The 20052-nt window shown below is 43.4% G+C and overlaps 1 protein-coding gene across 1 annotated transcript; it reads right to left on the minus strand.

Annotated features, from left to right (window-relative positions):
- Positions 1-915: 915 nt before the first annotated feature.
- usp22 (ubiquitin specific peptidase 22) lies at positions 916-19502 on the minus strand. The gene is made up of 13 exons (XM_041067248.1): positions 19046-19502; positions 13356-13488; positions 9545-9658; positions 8825-8926; positions 7690-7856; positions 7438-7585; positions 6937-7039; positions 3950-4108; positions 3217-3343; positions 3006-3097; positions 2634-2696; positions 1971-2120; positions 916-1854 (listed from the first exon to the last, which is right to left on the minus strand). Exons 1-13 carry the CDS (start codon positions 19163-19165, stop codon positions 1812-1814), a joined length of 1521 nt encoding a protein of 506 aa, XP_040923182.1. The 5' UTR covers positions 19166-19502; the 3' UTR covers positions 916-1811.
- Between the last annotated feature and the right edge of the window lie 550 nt (positions 19503-20052).

The raw sequence follows: 20052 nt of genomic DNA on the forward strand, positions 1-20052 counted from the left end.
GCAATATAGAAGAACAAATCAACTTTGAGGTTTCACTATTTGTCTCTTACATACAAACTGTACATATATACTTTAACATACATCGTCAACATGTGGAAAAAAATCCTATCAAACTGTGATACCCAGCTCAGACGGCATGCTGAATGCAAGTACTGATTCAGTACACGAACATACGGTACATACGCACGCGCACGACACACGTGCATACAAACAGGAACACATACATACCCTTTTTTTTTTTTCTCTTTACGCGCAATAACATGTTTTAAACAAACGCACATACACTGAGCTTTTTTTTTCCCCCCTCCCTCCCCTTTCTCGGGCCCATACACGTGCACATACACACACGCACACATACGCACAAACACACCGAATTAGAGCGACATGCGGCCGACGGTTAACACTGCAGGGTCGAGCTCCTGACCCTTTATACACACTCTGTACTGAGAACACCACCCTCCCCTTTTGTTTCATTTCTTTTCTGCCGTTCACCTGAAACAGCATCACAGCAACGCATCTTAAAAATGGAGAATATGCCTCTGTAACATCAAAAGGTTTGACCAAAAAAAAAAAAACCCACAAAAACTAAGAGCCAAATTAAACACGCAAACAACAAAATAAAAAGAAAGCCACCTTAGCAGCAATTTCATGAAAATTATCAGCACTATTTTTGCTTTTGTGTACAAAAGAAAAAAACAAAAAACAGGACTGACGGCACAATGTAACACAGACAAACAGTGAGAGTTTAGGGAGAATGCAAACCGTGAAGAAAAGTATGTATAAAAATATAATATTCACTGTGTAATCTATTTCCTCCCTGTGACTGTTGGAAGCAGCAAGGCAGAAAACAACAGATCCTTTGTCCTTGTTAAAGAAACTGTTTCCTAGAAATATCTGACAACGGACACTACAAACTCACGAGTAATGAATGGAATAAGCTGTCTCTCTATACAAAGTCCATAATACCATTTTGTCCGGTGAGTTCTTTTTTTTTTTTTTTCCTCTCGTCTCTCTGTATTCAGAACAAAAATGCATAATAAGAGAACTTCCATCTTTGAAATATTTGGTCACTAGAAGGAGTGTGGGTGTGTTGGACAAGTGTGTTCGTGTCCAGAAAGTTGCCCGTTTGAAATCTTTCAGGTAAAGTAGAAAAAAAAAAAAAGAAAAAGAAAAAAAAATTAAATTCATTTCCTTTGCTAAAGCAGAGCCCTGAACCCTAGTGGAAGTTTGCGGCTCTATTTCTTAGCACCCTCTGGTGGTTAATATGCAGCTGTGCAAGCATGAAGCAGGACACTGGTGAAGAACAGCATTTGTGATCACGGAAATCTTCCCCAGATAAATTAAGGTTTTAAAGAAAAAAGAAAAAAAAACCCTTCTTCCCTTCTGTCTATTCCTCTGTTATGTGAAACCAAAGACAGACTGATCTCGCAGTAGTTTCTTTCTTCTAGCAGATTATCACAGCTGTTTTCGTCTTTATCCCCTGAATTCCAGTGAAAAACTTTTGCAAGTATTCGATATTCCTTCAGCGCCCCAAACCAATCTCCCTTCCACATTTCCTGCATTTTGTTTGGTTCTTGCATGTTTTTGCTCTCTCCCGCACAAGAGACAGTTCACTTCTTGAATGTCGTACAGAGGAACTAGATTAGCGTGTAGTGAGGGTGGTTCCATGTTAAGAGTGAGAGTTGCGTCTTTGAATGATTCAGGTAGGCTCGTGTTTCCTTGCCTCTCTGATCACTCTGTTACCTGTTCCCATGCAACCGCTCCTTGCATCATCCCTCGTCTCCTCCTGCGGGCTGCGCTGATGGAGGGGACTATTCGTACTCCAGGAACTGTTTGTGGTAAAACAAAAGGTACCTGGGGGAGATGAAAGCACCACAGGGTCAGGCTGCAGCATCATTAGAAACAACAAAGGCAAAAACACTTTTTGCTTTTCATATTTCAGGGCATCCTCGATGCTACGACTTGCTCACCCTTCACTGTCCAGTACGTCCTTGATGCTGGCCTTGGTGATGATGGCGTCGTCACATTTGAACCACTGGTCCTTGTGCTGCCGGATGAAGGTGGTGTAATGGCCGCTCTCTAGTGTCCCCTGGTGGTTCACCACAGCAAATAGACTATACCTGAAACAGGAAGAAGACAAGAGGCTGAATGCTTTTCTACAAGGCTGAATCCATACTAAAATTATAAGGCAACTACAAACAACTGAAACACTAAGGAAAAACTTAGAAAAATAAAGTTAAAAAACCTTTTATTATGCAATACAAACTAAAGATTTACATCATGATGTTTCCGTGTGCAGCAGTAAGGACGGAACATGGAGGTTACATGGAAACACACATCTTTATATAAGCATCTATCAGCAGAAGCTACATGCATTTCAAATGCTACTTGAAACAGAGCTAACAGCCAAACAGGTTAGATGTTTGACTTGCCAGCAGTTTACAAATTCATAATCAGCATTTCATTAGAATATGCTCATGAAAAAAACATGAGGTTGCGGATGCTCCCCAGTGAAATGAATGAAATTTGGTAAGAGAGCAGTGCACTGAATGCTTGAGTGGGATCAATAGGAGGAGGAGGAAGCAGCGGGGGAAACCAAGGGAGACGGGGTTTTATCGAGATGTTTGCCTTACTTGTTGTCGTTGTTGAAGGGGTCCACGGTCTGCTGGTACTGCCCGTTCATCCTGCTCTCTTTACTGCATCACGTAAACACAACAAATGCAGACCCAGCCCAACAGAGAAAACAAACAAAGTGAGCAGTGTGATGTTTTGTGTTTTACTACCTGGAATCCTTGAAAATCCTTTCAGTTTGTTTGTTTTTATTGTGGGCAACATGTTTGCCGTGGCTACAGAATCGGCAGTCATCTGCTGTGTTTCTTCCAGAACACAGGACTCTGTTTCATTCATCCAAGTTTTTTTTTTTTTTTTTGTACAACTTACTTGGTCTTCTTTTCTTTTTCTGTTTTTAGTTGAGTGCATCCAATCTTCATTTGGATTGTGCTCACCTGGAGGCCATGAAGGGGGTCATGTCCAGCTCCAGTGGGAAGGAGACATAAGTTGTGATCTTCCGCCGCAGTTTGGCTGAATGCTCAAACCTCTGAAAACACACCCAAGAGTTAGAGCGCTGCTTTGATGACCGCCATCCTCTAAATTAGCAGTCAAAGCAACACACACACACACACACACACACACACACACACACACACACACACTTACTTTGAGGTGAAAACAGGCCACGATGGGCAGCTTCTTCATGGTCAGCTGCTTGGTGGACTCCTGGTAACTATGGCAACCGCTGCACTTGATCTTAGCGCTGCTGCCGAGGTGCTCTGGTCTGGTGAACCTAGACGGGAGAGGATGGGATTTAGCGTGTGTGTGTGTGTGTGTGAGTGTGTGTGTGTTTGCTTTTAGCGATGCTGCTGCTGTCACCTGAGGTCTCTGCTCCAGTGAATTTGGGAAGAACAGGAATTAGTTTCAGGGAACCGTGTCTGTGTGTGTCTGTGTGTGTCTGTGTGTGTGTGTTACTTGCTGCTCTCTGAGGGGTTTAGAGTGATGATTCTGGGAAGTGGTTTTCGATTGGTTTTGTCTCTGGGTTTGTGTTTGGGCATGTGTTTACATGTTTCAAGAAAGAAAAAAAAACATGCTGGTGTGGTTACTTCTATGTTGGGACCATGGAAGGGAAAAGAAGATTTTATACACAAAAGAAGTAAATAATCTAACATTGTAAATATAGTGAAAAGTCTTACCTCTACCTGACCTGTCAAGAGATGGCAGGAGTTAAATATTTGGTGTTTTACACAAGCCCAGGAACCGTTTCCCAGTTGAAGAGGGTGTTTCTGTGTGTTTTCTACCTCCCCCACTGACAGTGAAACCCACTCTACCCCCCTTTATGTGACTACAGGCTGGACGTCAATATTCCTGATGATGTCTGTTTGTCTGCGTCAGTTACCTGCGCAGACAGTCTGTGAGCGTTGTGGCTCCAGTGGTGTGACTCTCTCCGTTAAGTGCTGATCCATCTCCTCCGGGGCTGAGGGGCCAGAACGGTGTGGAGGATCCAGGCAGATCAAGGCTGATGTCCCAGAACGGGTCTATGGTTGTTGAAACACCACTAGGAAGAGGGCAGAGAGAGAGAGAGAACGACATAGAAAATGAAAATGCTGCATTGTAGACCTCTCATATAGATTCAAGAAGTTGCTGTGTGTTGATTTGCACAACTTCCAGCCTGCTATACATTTCACAGGACGCACACAGACACTGTACTCTGTCATTTTCCTTTATTGAGACAGGAATTTAAGTGAGAATGAGACAAGAGAGAAGATTCTGGCATCAACTAAGCTGCTGGCTTAGACCGTTGAACTGCTAACGCTGGCAGCCTGGACTGTTCATCTGGGCTGTGAAGATTACTCTGCAGCTTAGCACTGGCAGTTAACAATATAAAACAAATTATGTCAGCTGATAGCATTCGTGACCTGAGAACATTTGGGCGGGGACCGTCCCCTCGTAACCATCAGCTCTTTAAACTGCTTATCAGGTGCGGTGTTGCAGGGGGTCAGAACGTGACCTTGCTCGCACAGGGCGAGAGGTGGGGCTCATACCTCCGGCCTGTCACGGGGCTCACACACATGAAGGCAGATATCCGCACTCGCATCACAAAAATGCCTCATCTGGCTGGAAAAGGAAAAGCCAGCGCCTTCCTGCTGTGAGGTGACAGTGCTAACCACCCAGGCACCAAACTCCCAGTGACCAGAAAAGATTAACATTCTTCAGTTAAGGCACGTTGCCAAACAACGCTCCCCCCGCCAACCCTTTCTCTTTCCAACGGCCTGATCAAATCATCCATTGTTTTGTCTGCTCCTGTCCCGACGTGCAGGACGTTTTTTGTCAAGCCAAGAAGCTGTGGCACGATTACAATTAGTTCAAAAACCGGCTGCATGATTACTGACTCAAACTCTGCAGCCTTCCCATTTTACTCTGGTGCTGTAAAATATATACGGGATTGAATTCAAATTCTTTTTTTGTTACTCTGATCCTGATCCCGTACAAATCTACTAGGCTTCTAAGTCATCAGGACAAGGGGTCCTGGTTACACTGTACTCAAGAGTCATGTTAACTGAGCTTTTGTTGTTCTGGAACAGTCTCCTGTTGGGGGTCAGACCAGCAAAGCCCGCTGAGTGTTTTAAATCTCATCTAAAGCTAAATTTAATCTCAAAGTCATTTTATTGATGCTTCCCTGCTCTGATTTGTCCTTATTCCAGGTCCAATGTGTTAGCTTATGCACAGCTAGTTAGGTGCACAGCTTATTAGTTTGTTGAAGAATGAAAATGAGAGACATGAGTTTGTTTTAGTGGCACCAACTCCAACCAAGGAATGTCACTCGCCCCACAATGAATAATAATAAACTTTGTGAATGGAGGCTTGTTTCAAATGCAAAAACAAAAACAGTATTTTTGCATTTGGGAAACAGTAGCTAACAGCTTGGGAGTGGACAGATGAGACTTGTGACCTCCGTGTTTTTACCATTCGTTCTATCCAAAAAATGGTGACTAGCGTGGTCCAAGCTTCTCTGTGCTTTGTAGAATATAATATTTTCTTTGGCCAAAAGCAGAGGATGAGCTGGCATGTTTGCATATCACTTTAATTACATTTTTAAAGTGAATAAATCATAAATTAGTGAAAGTATGGCGGGAGCAGGACTTCCTCGAGAAACCTGGGATGGGAAAGGACTGTCTTCTCATTTAAACACACAGAATGCACATTTGTGAATCACTGTTTTGCTGTCAGGCTTTCAGTGAGGTATGTGTCTGTTATGGTCCTCCTCCACAGAGCCTTACCCCTCTATAATGTAACAGTTCAACGAACGGTGGTCTGTTTAATAATTTCCGTTGAGTCTATAAAGACAAAAACTCGATTCCAAGGCACTGACTGTTGTTTTGGCACCATAACTCTGACCCCTGCATTCAATATAACTACCTGCGCCTGTTCATAGAGGTTTATTATGTATTCTGCTGGATTTACAGAGGCCATACAATTTGCAAAGGTCAGTTTTGCTGCCTCTGTAGACCAAGCATGATGTGATTTTACCTTTATTCTCCAGAGATGTAAATGACCTCAGACAGAGAGTAGCAGCACCACAAAAATACACAGAGAGCTGCCTTATAACTAAGCCCTTACAAAGAGAGATAAAGGTTACCTTTATTATTTTGCACCGAGACATGGGAGCTGTAGTTTGTGTTCGTTAAACTTCAGTTCAAACTTGACTTAGCTGTAAAATCATTACAGGCTGCAACTGCACTGTTCTGTTCATGTGATAAGACATTTACAGTGAACATCTCACTGTAGTCTTTTTGAGAACCTCTAAGTCTTATATGAAAAATGTATCTGAAAGCATAAAGCTCCATTAGTCTTTCTAGCCACCAGGTGGAACTAGAGTTTAACTTTCCAGAGTCCATACCATGAAAGGGTTTTCCTGTTGCTGCAGTGAAGCAGTGCAGTGTGTGTGCATGTGTGTGTGTGTGTGCACGAGCGATTGATGGTGCAATGTGTGAATGATGGAGGAGAGGCAGGAGGGTCACCTCGGAGCAGGGGATTAAGAGAGTTCTGATCCAGGATGGTGAGCGACAAGTGTGTCATCTTTGAACTCCCACTTGGTCAAGACACCGCAAGTCAGGCGTGCAGTAACACAGTGGGAACGTACTGTCAGACGGCGCTGTAGTCTACAAGGCTTTGTGCTATTAGGCTTTAAATTCTTTATACAGTCTCTGGTGAGGCTTAAATGATTTTTTTGTGCTGTGTTTTTCTGAGAAAAGGACAGAACACACACACACACACACACACACACACACACACACACACACACACACACACACACACACACACACACACACACACACACACACGCACACACACACACACACACACACACACACACACACTTACTGGCAGACTTGACAGGTGACGTCAGACTGCAGGCCCCCTGTGAAGATTTGGTCAATGATGCAGTTACAGTGGTTTGGGTTGTTGGCTTTCTTCCCGTTGTCGTCTGTGTAGATATAAACACACACACAGACACACACACACAAACACACACTGTCACTAAAAGCAATGCCGTGTAACATCACAGTCACCTTCTCTGCTTATAAACCACAGAGAGAGGCACATAGATCTAACTGAGTCAGTACTGTCTCTCTCCATCTCTCTGTCAGTCGGTACATTTCTTACTTCTCTCCTTATCCTCTCAACTTCACTCATCCAATCATCCCTCATTCCAACCATTAACCTCCAGTTTTACCTACACTGAGGTAAAAGTCACTCTGTCATTCTTCCTGCTTTTTCCTCATGTCTTCCACATCTCTCATTCTAATTTTAGGTCATTATACCATACTGTGTTTATATATATCACACTGTCACTGTGTGTCTCTGTGTAAATGTGCATTTGACCTTTGCAGTGCCTGTGCAGGACGTCCAGCGCCGCAATGAGGAACTCGTGGGCATCTTGCTGCTCGTAACCGGCCAGGTGACGGGCGTGGGTCCACACCAGGTGGAGGAGGCGGAACGGGATGTGAGGCGAGCGATGGCCTGAGTAGAACTAAAAAGAAGGAATGTGAGAGAAAACCTTCCCTTCCCTTCCATACCTCTTTTCTCTTTTATTTTATTTGAACAAGTTCTTTAAAGAAAAGAATGTGGAGGTACCTCCTGGAAGAGCTGAGACATCTCACACACTAAGCAGGAGTTGCTCTGCATCTCGCATTTGTGTCGGTCGGACAGGAAGAAGTCACGCAACAGTGGAGTGTGTGTCAGCGCCTGGACAATGCAGTTCATGAAGCACGTGTTGCCCAGGTTTATCAGACCACGCAGGCCTGAGGGTGGAGCAGAGAGAAGAAAATGAAATAAGAAGACAGCAAGACAGAATAGACAAAGAGAAAGAATGGGCTTGGAAGACAGGGAGGAATAAAGAAAAAGGGAGGACAGAGAGACAGAGAACTCAAGAGGGCCAGATCATTTTTCTTGGCTGCTGCAGTGAGGCAATGCTGTTAACAATAGACACACACGCACACACTATAATACCAAGATGTCCCTGAGGGGACGTTGGACTGCATGCAGGGAAACCCTTGTCAGATTACAGAAGACCAAACCACACACAGACAGAAAGGACGGGAGAGGGAGGAGAAGGCAGGGGAGAAGGTGGAGGGATGGAAGGACAGAGGAGGAAGGAGGGAGGGAGAGAGAGAGGGAGGAAGGAAGGATGGAGGTAGTGTTCTCACAGATGAGCAGCCAGGCCTGTAATTTGCCTCACCTAAGACAGTGCCAGGGATGTTAATGGTGCTAGAGCAGATCCCTGCAGGCTGCTACAAGGTGTTAAACGTATGCCAACTCTCCTCTCTCCCACACACTGCTTCATTCTAATATTCCCTACTGCTTTAAATAGATTTTGATATTTTTCACCAAAGACAATAAAAAAAAAAACAAAACAAACAACTTTTATACAGAAATGTCCATTTATCACATAGGGTTAGAAGTCATGCATTATAGACTGTACAGGTGTACTGTACCGGATGAAAGTCTTAACTAACTAATGCAGCAAACATGATGCTACTTCAGCTGTAGTTCAGACCCGAGTGGACAACAGAGAGAGGCAGCAGTGTTGATGAGCTCTGGACACACGGCACGCAGTGGGATATTTTTAAATAAAATATTCAAATGTCCTCTCTGCTGCAGTAAAAATCATACAGTTAAAGCTAAACTGAGTGCGATCTGTCCGGAATGACAACCAGCGATTTGAAGCAACGAGGCAGTTAGTTTCATGTGTGTTCACACAGACACTAACCGATAGTACAGTTGGATGTGATTCTCCTCCTCTTGGGGTTGTGGCGGAGCAGCTCCAGCTCCCTCTTGGTGGGCTCCCATGTTGAGTACTTCTCCCCTATGCCTGGAACACATGTGAATGCAAACACACAACATATAAACTTTCAGGGCCTGTCATTCCACTGAAACTCTACTCGCTACAGTGGATTCAGATTCCACCTCTGAGATTCTCTTACACAGTCTCAGTGCAGCTTTTGATACCACAGATCAATTGTTTACTACCGGATAGACGGGAAAATCAATTTCATGTCTCTGGGCTGGCTCTCACATGTCTTACTTATCTCAAGGAACTCAGTGTGTTTCCTGTGATAATACTAAATCAGTATTTTCTGATGTGAAATACAGAGTGCCCCAAGAATCTGTTCTCGGCCTCCAGCTTTTCTCGCTTTAAATTTAACCTCTTGGCAAAATTTTACATCGTCATGATTACACTGATGATACTCATCTGTATTTTCCTGATGACCCTTATCAGTTTATCATATTAGAGGCCCGTGTGTGTCTGCTGTGAAAAGCTGGATGTCACTTAACGGGAGGAAATTTTGACATCTAGTGGCTGTATTTAAATATAAGTGTCGTCCACATGGTGAGAAAGACACGTCCTTGCAAAGAACCTGAAATTCCATGTTTGGGTGCATATGTGCCACAGTATGAGCGTGTCCATGTGTGTTTGATGCTGTCATACCTTGCATTTTCCAGGCTTTCCTTTGTTCCTCTTTGGCAATCTGTTCCATGTCTTTGTCATAAATGTAGTCTTGGCACATAAAGCAGTAAATTCCTCCATACAGCAGGTCAATAGCTGGAAGGACAGAGAAAGAATGAGAGAGAAAGAGAGGCAAAACAAAGAGAGACACTTTATTCAAATGCAGGGACACTCAGTTTATCTGACTGTCGTAGGGTAACAAAGGGCTGTGCGTTTCTACGAGCCCTGTGAACCGCTAACTGCTTCATCTCTCCGTCTTGTTCTATTCAGGCCACGTTGCCATGGTGCTGTGATGCCAGGTAGCCGGGGCTTATCTGCTGACATATCAGCTATCTGTTAACACCATCCAGGAACGACGGAGAGACACCCTGAGAGACGGAGAACGTGCTGAGAAGTCAAAAGGTGAGGAGGAGAAGGAGGAGGACGGAGGGAGGCACCTATCTAACTGTGCAATCTCTCACCGTCACACACTCACTTAAATGTTCACACAAACAGACCAAAACTGTCCTTCTGCTCCCTCTCTCTCTCTCTTTCTCTCCTCACCTGCTCTGTGCCCCGCAGCTACCTGTTTGCTGTTGCCATGACAACCTGCCTGACGGCTTCTCCCGGCTGTCATCCTCTGCAGGTATGGAGGGGAAAAAAAAAACAAAAAACGGAAGCAGCAGAAGGATGACAGGATGGAGGAAGGGAAGTGAACTTCACTGTACTGATGGGAGATTAGCAGGTAAAGAAAACTGAAAAGAAAGCAAAAAAGACAAGTCTAATGGCACAAGAGCAATTAGATGAAATCCTGTTACAATTCTGAATATCGAAAGGGTCATCAGGTAACCATGGGAACAAGAGGAGGGTAAAAGAGAAGAGAATGGGAGGACAGAGACAGAGAGATGAGAGGCTGCAAACAGAATACACCTAATAGAGTGGAAATGCATAAAACGAAACGGTTAGATGAAAGAGATGGAACAGGAAAAAAAAGGAGGAGAAACAGGAAGGTGGAAGAGGAGGAGGAGGAGGAGGAGGAGGAGGGGCCGGGGGTTTAATGGAGGCTAATTCCACAGGGTTTGTTAAAGACGACTTAATTACCTCCTCACCAGTCTGCTGAGATCTGTCCCTTTTTTTTTTTTAATTTTATCTTTTCCACTCCCTCTGTATTAGACTCTTTCTCACTCTATTTTTTGCAACAGTTAATTCAGCAGCTAACCTAATTAAACTCACAATTACACTCCGTGGGAAACACACATACACACACACATACACGCGCACACACACACATACACGCGCGCACACACACACATACACGCGCGCACACACACACACACACACACACACGCACACACACACACACAGACCAGAGGGGGTCTTCCTGTGCCGAGTGATAACGCCGAGTACAGGACGCTTCATAAAAACAAACCAGCAGATTCTCAACATCTGCCAAACCCAGCCTTTGTCATGGACACCCTGAGTGCCTTTGCTGCGGCGCTGTTCTCCTCCAAACGCTGCAGTGTAATGCACTTTACTTGCAGCTCAAACAGCCTAATTCTATTATGTGGAGAATATAAAAGAAAGATACTGGGTGTAGAGCTGGTATCGCAGCATTTAGACTAACAGGATGATGCCTTGTGCTGAAGATATGCTATTCACCTTCATCTTCTGAACATTGCCTCTTAAGTCTCTGCTTTTTATTTTATTTTTTTATTATATGTAATAACAGGCTCTACATATGTCGACACAAGTGTTATCTCCATGTAGCTTCGACCTCGAAAACAACGGCCATGTTCCAAAGCTGTGAACCGTGACATTCACAACTTTTCTTGTGCTTATGCATTTTCACCTTTGCCAGTGTTAAATGCCTTAGCATGTTGCTTTATAGGTTTGCACATAGCTGCAACCCGCTGCATGTTCTGCTTCATGAATGAACACTGTCAACCCTTGGAGCGAGAATCTTTGGGAACCTCTTTAAATTGAGGTCCTGTAGGACACACACTGTGCGTCCATTGTCATAATCTTGTCAGTGCTCTCTGGAGGATATACTGTGTGATGGACACACCGTTTCTAAATGACATCAAACACAGTTTACCTGGCATTTTTGCTCTCGCGTTTCTTGTTACATAAAAGCTGACATGTACACCGATAGCAATATATCTGCAATAACTTAATATCGGCCTAGCTGATTTATGGGTCTAGCTCTGCTTAGAGTTTGCAGAGCATCGTGTAGCTAGGTGAAAAAAGTCTTTAGCTTTAATCCCGCTCCTCCAATCCTTGAATTGTTTTCATCCCTTAAAGAGCACGAGCAAAAGAAGCCTCAAGAGCTGAACACTAGAGTGTAGGAAAAGTCTCCACTGCTGGTATCTGAGCAATAACACATGCATTTTGAGCAATAATAAACACCATTTATACATTGGGTACCAAGTAGTACACATAGGACACTTACACTTATACGTATTATATGATATTATTTTACGCTTTCTTTAATACAAGCTCAATTCTTCTCTTCTCTTTTACTGAGTGAGTTCAGGTAATACTGAGCAATTTTCTTGATTTTTGAGCAGTGTTTGGATTATTACAGGCCGTGTGTCCCTGTGGGAGTAGCAGGGGTGGGGGAAAACAGCCAACTGTTCTTGGTGTTCAGCAAACACCCACGTCTCTGTTCAGATCTGGAGCCATCCAGATTGTGCCTAATTGATGCAAATATTTAATTCAGGGAATTGAAATACAACTTCGCCATTTCTCACTGAGAGCGCTTGCCAACAAAGCGACCTCCGTGTGTGAGTTGTGGTGAGAAACGCCGTGCGGTTGGTGCATCTCTGAAAATAGAAGCCATTTTTAAAGAAGAACATTTTAACTCAGATGCAGATCATCGCTGAAATCACTGTTGTGCTTTCCATTACCTTCTCTGACCTGGAAAAATAATCCTGTCAAAACAAGGCTGAGACAAAGCTCATTTTTTGTGCCACCCCATAAACACACACACACACACACACACACACACACACACACACACACACACACACACACACACACACACACACACGCGCGCCACTGGATGTTTTGATGGATTTTGAAGGAAGCTGACTGAAAACCAGGGAGGTGTACCCAATAAAGCAGACTCTTAGCATGCGTGTATGTGCTTAATTTCAAATCAGCCATCAACACATACCTCAGTTCCTATTCATTAGTAAGTTCACTAATGCATATAAATATTCCCTCTAATGGCCAAACACACAGGTGACATTCAAATTCCCCTTGAGGTCAAGCCTTTCAGGTTGTGTTGCAATTATGTTGTACTAAGTTGTGTAATAGCTCCCACTGCCGCTCTTGATGGTTGTACTTGATTAAATGTATAACAAAACCACAAATGTGCTTCAGTCAGGCCTGTGGAAAAGTCCAATGTATAACTAAATTTGAAGCCATCTCAAATATCGAAACATACAGACACACACACACACACACACTCTGGTGTGCTTCATGCAGTCGCACCAGGCTACATCTTCATTAGCCACTCGGCTGTATAATTAGCCCTTTTAGCAGCCTCTGTTTTGAGAGAAGAAGCATTACCGACGGCGGTGTGTGGGGGTGTGTGTTTGCCTACATGATGTATATGCTGTCAGTGAGTCTGTTTAGGAGGCAAGTACCAACTCATTTAAGCAAAGGGAGGTGGGCTAACTGCAGGTGTGGATGCCTGGTGTGACACCATGTGCACGAGAGAACCCTCAAAACACACCTGCTCCAAGGGCACTTGCAGACAACGTGAATGCCTATGAGTGTGTATATTAATGAGTGTTAGTGCGTGTCATACCTAGGTTATGCCTTTTGCTCTTGGCGTGTTCGTGGATGTGTTTTTTGGCAAAGCAGGCGAAGAAGACGCAGTAGAGGCAGGAGTGGAGTCTGTTCAGGTGGGCGCCGCACATGTGGCAGATACATGACTTGGCCTGGAGGAGTAATAAACAGACAGAGGAATTGATTATCACAATTGTTGAACCCACAGACACACATTGGCAACATCAGTATCTTTGGCTTATTTTAGGAGACACATCTGCTTAAAAATGCACATTCAAGAAACAGAAAACACAGCGAGGCTTTAAAGCTGCACTTACAAATGTTTTTATGTTGGCAATGGATCAAATGACAGTGTGTACAGTGGAAGGTGTCACTTGTAGTGACAAACCCAGAGAGAATTATCACCCAACTCTGCAGTTCAGCTCATCTCTATGAGGCCTTTTAGCATCTTTTAGCTCATTGTTTTGGGTTTCTGCCCCACAACTTCAATGTTGTGATTCCGTCTCAAAACTCTCATCAACATTTTCACGTTTTCTGCTAAAAAGCTTTGATAAACCCAATGTATGCTCCTTTCTCAGTACCAAACAACAGACAGACAAAATTAAGGAGTAGCTGGTGAACACAGTGAAGCATTTTGCATCTAAAGGGCCTGATATTTCTCTCAGGAGCTGGTGACCACCAAAGAGTCAGTAGACTTACATTCATGACATGAACTGAAATACAACTCCAAATGAACATTAATGTAGCTTCATGAATGAGCAAATGTTTGTTAACACTTCCACCATAACTTGAATGGAAATGTTGTCATGTTAATGTGATGTTTTCAGTGTGTTCTGCTGCTCAGGAGTGACCTCAAATGAAGCAATTAATGCAGATTTTGAGATTTTATGTTGTTCAACTCATTTGTTCTTTCAGCATTATCATGTTTAACATTTCAAAATATCTTTTCTTTGTACAAGGGTTTGTTTGTTTGTAAGAAAGGAGTGTGTTTGGCTATAAGTGAACAAACAGAGACTTAAAAACCTAAGAATATGCAAATTTGTGTCACAACTTGTCTCTCATTTATATTTGATTCTTCCTTTTTTTTTATTTGCTGCTATAAGGACTGACGAACCCACGGCGGTCATATAAGATTTATGCATTTAATGTGTAAACCTACATTGCAACATATGATTATTAATGATTAATACATTTCTATACATTCTGTTTGATAGTCTTGTTGGACAGATGAGGGGGGGGGGGGGGGGCACGACTGTGGATGGAGGTGACGATAGGAAAGGTTCAAAAGAATGCAGATGAGAAGCTGGCATGCCAATGAGCCCGCATGAATATGAAGAGGTGAGAAGAAATGAGCAATGCCTGGTAGAAGAGAGCAGAGAAAATAAGAAAAGACAAGAGGGAGAACGAAAGAAGAAGAAGAAGGTGTGAGGACAAAGAAGAGAGGCAAAGACAAAAAGAGAAAAATCTAAGAAATTCTGCTGCCAATTTGAAGTCACTGCACAAGGTTGAATTTCAATGTCAAATGTAATGTTTGATGTGCTCGCCAAGCGTGCTCCACTTCAGAGACACCTACAAAAGACTTAAACATTCAGACTGGAACGGTTAATAGAAAGAAAGAAAATGAAGTGGAATAGGTTAGACTATTAGTCTGCCTGACGGGGACTGCAGTGGTCAGAGGACTGAGGACTGAGCTGCAGTGCCACTCTGCAATGTCTAGTGCTGAACTCCAGCCCACCACTGCTGGCTGACAAACCCAAAGGAACAGTATGAAAACCTTTACTGAATGAAATGCTCCCAAATAAATGACATCAAGATCTCTGCGCTACAAAGCACAGAAAGCATGTTTTTTTTTTTTTTGTCCCCAAAGGAACACTGTAAAACATATCAGTGACTGCAGTTCTGCTACAGTGCCTTGTGACAGTAAAACACATTTTTGTATCATGTAAAGTAATGTTGCATGAAAATATGCATTTCATACCCTGGTTTGAATTTGGAGAGGACTGTACAGTAGCGATGCACCAGATTAATGAATGGTTGAACTGAAAGCCTGTAAGTATTTAGGCTTTACCAAGAAAAATGGAACCATTTCGAGTAGAACTAAGAATCATTATTGTTTAATCTGCTTCTTATTTTCTCAGTTAATCCATTAAGTGTTTGGTCGATAAAATGTTACACAAAAGTGAAAAATGTTCCTCCAGTTTTCTCATCCTCATCTCAGCAAGTAAGTGCATACACATATTTTGAGAATTGTAAAATGATTCTTTTGACCACATTCATGTAATGTTAGAAACACCCCCCACAAAAAAAAAAAAAAAAAAAAGTAACAGTAAAAACCTTCGATCTAGGCTCATGATCAGATCTCAGTGCTTACAGGCAAACATCAACATTAGTTTAAAACATGCTTTTCAAATCTGCCTTCTGCCTCACGTGATACAAAATGGGAAAAAAAAAAATCAAGAAACACTGATTCTTATTCCAGTCACACTCACACACCTCCATGCGTAAGTGCTTATGCAGCACATGAATTATAAAAAGGCATCACTATGCAACAATCTCTCCTCACTCATCCTTCCAACTGTCAGAGTTACACTTCACGTGTGTATGTCTCTAGTCCCTGAGGACATTGTATTCATGTAGGAATTTGTGTCTACCTGTCTATCAGCACATCTTTACATCCTTTACTGTCATGAGAGCAAGAGTCTGGGTTCATATGGAATAGTTACATACAGTAGATCTGTCAAGGCGCATTGGTCACGTGCTAACTAACCGGCCACTCGTTCAGTCAGGCCTTGTGGTCTTCCTAACACCCAAAGAACAGTCTGAGATCTGTCCATGTCATATTTCTGTGAGCGCTGCAGTGTCCGTGATAAGCCATCTGCTGGTAGGATGTTATGTGAGAAGAGCAGAAGGGGGTAATGGGCTGGAAAGGTCCTGGTTAGAAGTATAAGTGAAGACATTATCACACTGTGTGACATATGCAACATCTGTCTTGTCCACTGAGGGGAAAGGCCTGAATCCAGACTGGGTGTCTGGCACACCGTCTAGACAGGTGAATTAAAGGACTATGCCCTCCAAAGGTGTTACACCAAATACTGTATATTTCTGACAAATATAAGAAAAGAAGTGCAGAGGAAAGGCAGTCACGTTCAAAGGCAAAGCGGACAACAACAAAAATAGAATCTCAGGGCTTTTCTCAATATTTCCTGTTGTGTCCTCCATGATGAGATGGATGTTATACCTGCTATTATAACAAAACACCACCAAATCTGCATAAATGAATTAAACCCTGGATGTTTACCTGCCTGCCAAGGAAGCATCAGATGGACACTTGTTTAAATGAAAAAGAAGGAAAAGCCTCAAGATCTGCAGATACCAATACTGGTCCCACAAAAAAAAGGATAATGATAGATCGGCTGGCTAATAAACACAAAGAAACACAACATAAACAAACAAGGGCTGCATTTAGAGAGTATTTTCATTTTTTATTAATCTGATCGTTATTTTCTCAATTAATTTTTGGTCAATAAAATATCACCAAAAGAAGAAGAAAGAAGAAAATGTCCATCATCATTTACCCAGAGTCCAAAATAACATCTTAGTACTGCTTGTTCTGTCCCACCAACAGTACAAACCCAAACATGTCTAATTTACTGTCATGCATGGCAAATAAAGTCAAACCCTCACATCTGAGAAGATGGAAATAGCATGTGCTGTGTCTTTCTTTTACTGCCAGCTCTGGGTTATAGTCTGGGTTTTTACCTCTTTCAAAATGATTCCATTTTTGTGTTGTTGTACTGAGTGGAGGCAGCAGCAGCAGTGGGACCAGCTGACAGAAGTCAGCCTTAACACGACTTAAAAGAAAAGTACTGCTGATTCTGCTACTAAGCTCTGAGACTGAATGGGACTGACTCACTGATTCTGCAGCTCTTTGGTTTTATTTCGTGGTTACTTGGTGCACATGTATGCACATGTATGCACATGTACAGCTTCTACTGGCTGGTCAAGTATGATTATTTGTATATAACATGGGAGAATAAGAGTGCGCTCAAGTGGAGCCCTTGAATTCTCAAGGTGAACGGATGCTCAAAATTCAATCTCTGAGAGTCGATCGTGGCCATCTGAGGGCTGACATGGGAGCTAACAGTCAGTGTGGAGTGGAGAATGAAAGAACTGTCTGATAAGTATTTTGACCAGCAGCACTTTAAGATATTTCTGTTTAAAAATGATGGAGGGAAACAGTCTAATTTTACAAAGACGCAATGATGTTTTGAGGATGGTGTAAGAGAAGCTGCATTTGTCTCCTCTGAAGCCCCTGACAGTCAACCAGAGTGGATAGATAGTGGGAGCAGCTAGCCTGAAATATCTGGTAAAACTGCCAATTCGCCCGGAGGCTAATCATGCATGATAAATCCAGAGACTGCCTCCATATAAACACGGACAAATCGAAGAATGCACTAGCACGGAGCTTTGGCTGGAAAATGAATATATGACTTGTGGATCTGGTGGAAATCATCAATCACCCTCCTCTTCACTCTGAAAAGATCTGTAATCACAGTCTCCTGAAACATTCAGAGTACATCTCCCATACGAGAAAAGAGAAGTACATGGAATTTAAACACAACTGTCTTGTGTAAGGGTTTCCTGTGAGAGGCATGGCTGTATCTGAATGGAAAACCAAGCCAGATCAATAAAAATATAGCACCACAGGGAGGTAATACGCAGCAGGGATGTGAGCCCTTCTGCCAGCCTAGTCTGCTCTTCAGGGCAGGGGCAGAGAACAGGGCAATTACATCAGGAGGAGACCCTGCAAATATTTACATCATTTATTTCAGTGTACAAACCCCTCTGGACTACCAGCTCCCACTGATCCCATGCACATGACAGGGGACACAGGGCTGTCCCAGAGCCCCGCAGGATGCATGTAGACAGGAATGCAGCCAAGCTGCTCGATCACACACTGCAGATGCAAGCACAATATTCTAATACAGTGAATATCTGCTCTGTACCCACACGTTATATGAATCTTTACAATTAACAGGTCTCAATAAAAGATGGTGTCTACAAGTGAGTGCACATGAACAGACATTGTACCCACGTGAAAGAGAGGCTGACTAGTGACACACACACACATCCTATTGCTTTACCAGTTAAACCTTGCTGTATTAGAACACGCTGGTTTGAAAAAGATTCATTTAAACCCAAGCAAGGAAATACCACCGTAATGCTGGCCTGCAGTCTGCTGGTGGAAGGAAGTGGATCCACTGCAGGCGCAGTGCCAATGCAAACAGATGCACATCAGCTCTCTAATCTATGATGCGGTCTCTAGCTTTGAAGCAGGCTAACGCTCGGCTGCTGCGAGGTGTTTACTGGGTTAGTTTGCTTCGGTGATGGCTGTCCTGCAGCTGAGGCGAGCGTGTCAGGTGCTGAGGATGGCGTTTATACCAGGTCTAGCCCGATAACAAGGCAAAACTAGAGTGAGCGTGGGACAAACAGTAGTTTGGCAGTCAAGAGTGTCTGTCTGTGTTTCGGATGTTTGTGTTGTTTTGGAAGGGCGGGGGACTGTCCACGCACGCGACGCCAGCTCTCCCCCTCTCTCGCTCACTCTCTCACATACACACACACAAACACATACACACACACACGCACACACAGTCTCTGTCGTAGGTTTGGGTCCCTTCTAAGCACTCGTTTCCGCCTGTCACTTGTTACCTTTCGTTTTCTGGTCTCGGCTGAACCGCTCCACACGAAACACTGATAGATAACCCTCAGGTTCTGCTTCCAGTTGTCCACTTTGAAGCCACTGACATGGGGGCAGCCTGCGGGACTCATGGTAGTCTCAGCATCCGGCTTTACGGTCCTCTTCGGCGATGAAACCTGTTCAAATCCCTCAACGCAGACCCAGTCCAAACGGGCTGGCTGGCTGGCTAGCTTGCCAGGTTCGTTATCCACCGATTGCTGCGTTCTGGCTAACTGGACATGTCCTGGTTGCAGTAACGGAGACACGCGCAGTAGCAAACATCAAGGCGAATTTTGAAATTTCCCTCAACTGGAAATGAAATATTATTTGTGCATTTAAATCCAGAACAGCTCCGTATGTGTAGTTCCTCACATTCGCTCAATTACATGTTAGCAAGCTGGCTAAAGTTGGTTAGCATTGGAATTTCAACAGTAGCTTACACAGTGAGTGTCGTCAAGACCCACCTCATTCATAGCAGTTGACCAATGAGGGGCCAGAGCTGCGCATGATTGGCGTGTGCTAACTTTCTTTTAGCGGTTAAATCCCGCCTCTATTAAGTGGGCGCAGCGTCGTGATTGGTGCGATTTTCCTGCAAACCACATCCGTCTGTATGAGGATGTTCATTGGTTGAAGAGTGAATCAGCTTCACTATATCAATCAAGGATGTTACAATGTGACGATCAAGAGTGGATGGAAATTCAAATCTACATCACAGCACAACCAGAACCAAATGGATGAGAGTCTGATGACAAAGGCATGAAACCCACGACTATATTCTTAAACAATTTATTATTAACAGATCCACAATCGCAAAGCTCAAGCTCCCAAATGACATGACAGTTTGGTTTCATCTGTTGACTTCACCCCGTTATAACAAGCTGTCAAAACGGTTTTCTGTACAGTGCTCTAGCGACCTCTAGTGGATCCGACCTAAAAAACAAAAAAAGAAAAGGGGAAAAACAAAACAAAAAAACAAAAC

The sequence above is a fragment of the Toxotes jaculatrix genome, chromosome 21 (genome assembly GCF_017976425.1).
Source record: "Toxotes jaculatrix isolate fToxJac2 chromosome 21, fToxJac2.pri, whole genome shotgun sequence".
NCBI classification, from domain to species: Eukaryota; Metazoa; Chordata; class Actinopteri; family Toxotidae; genus Toxotes; species Toxotes jaculatrix.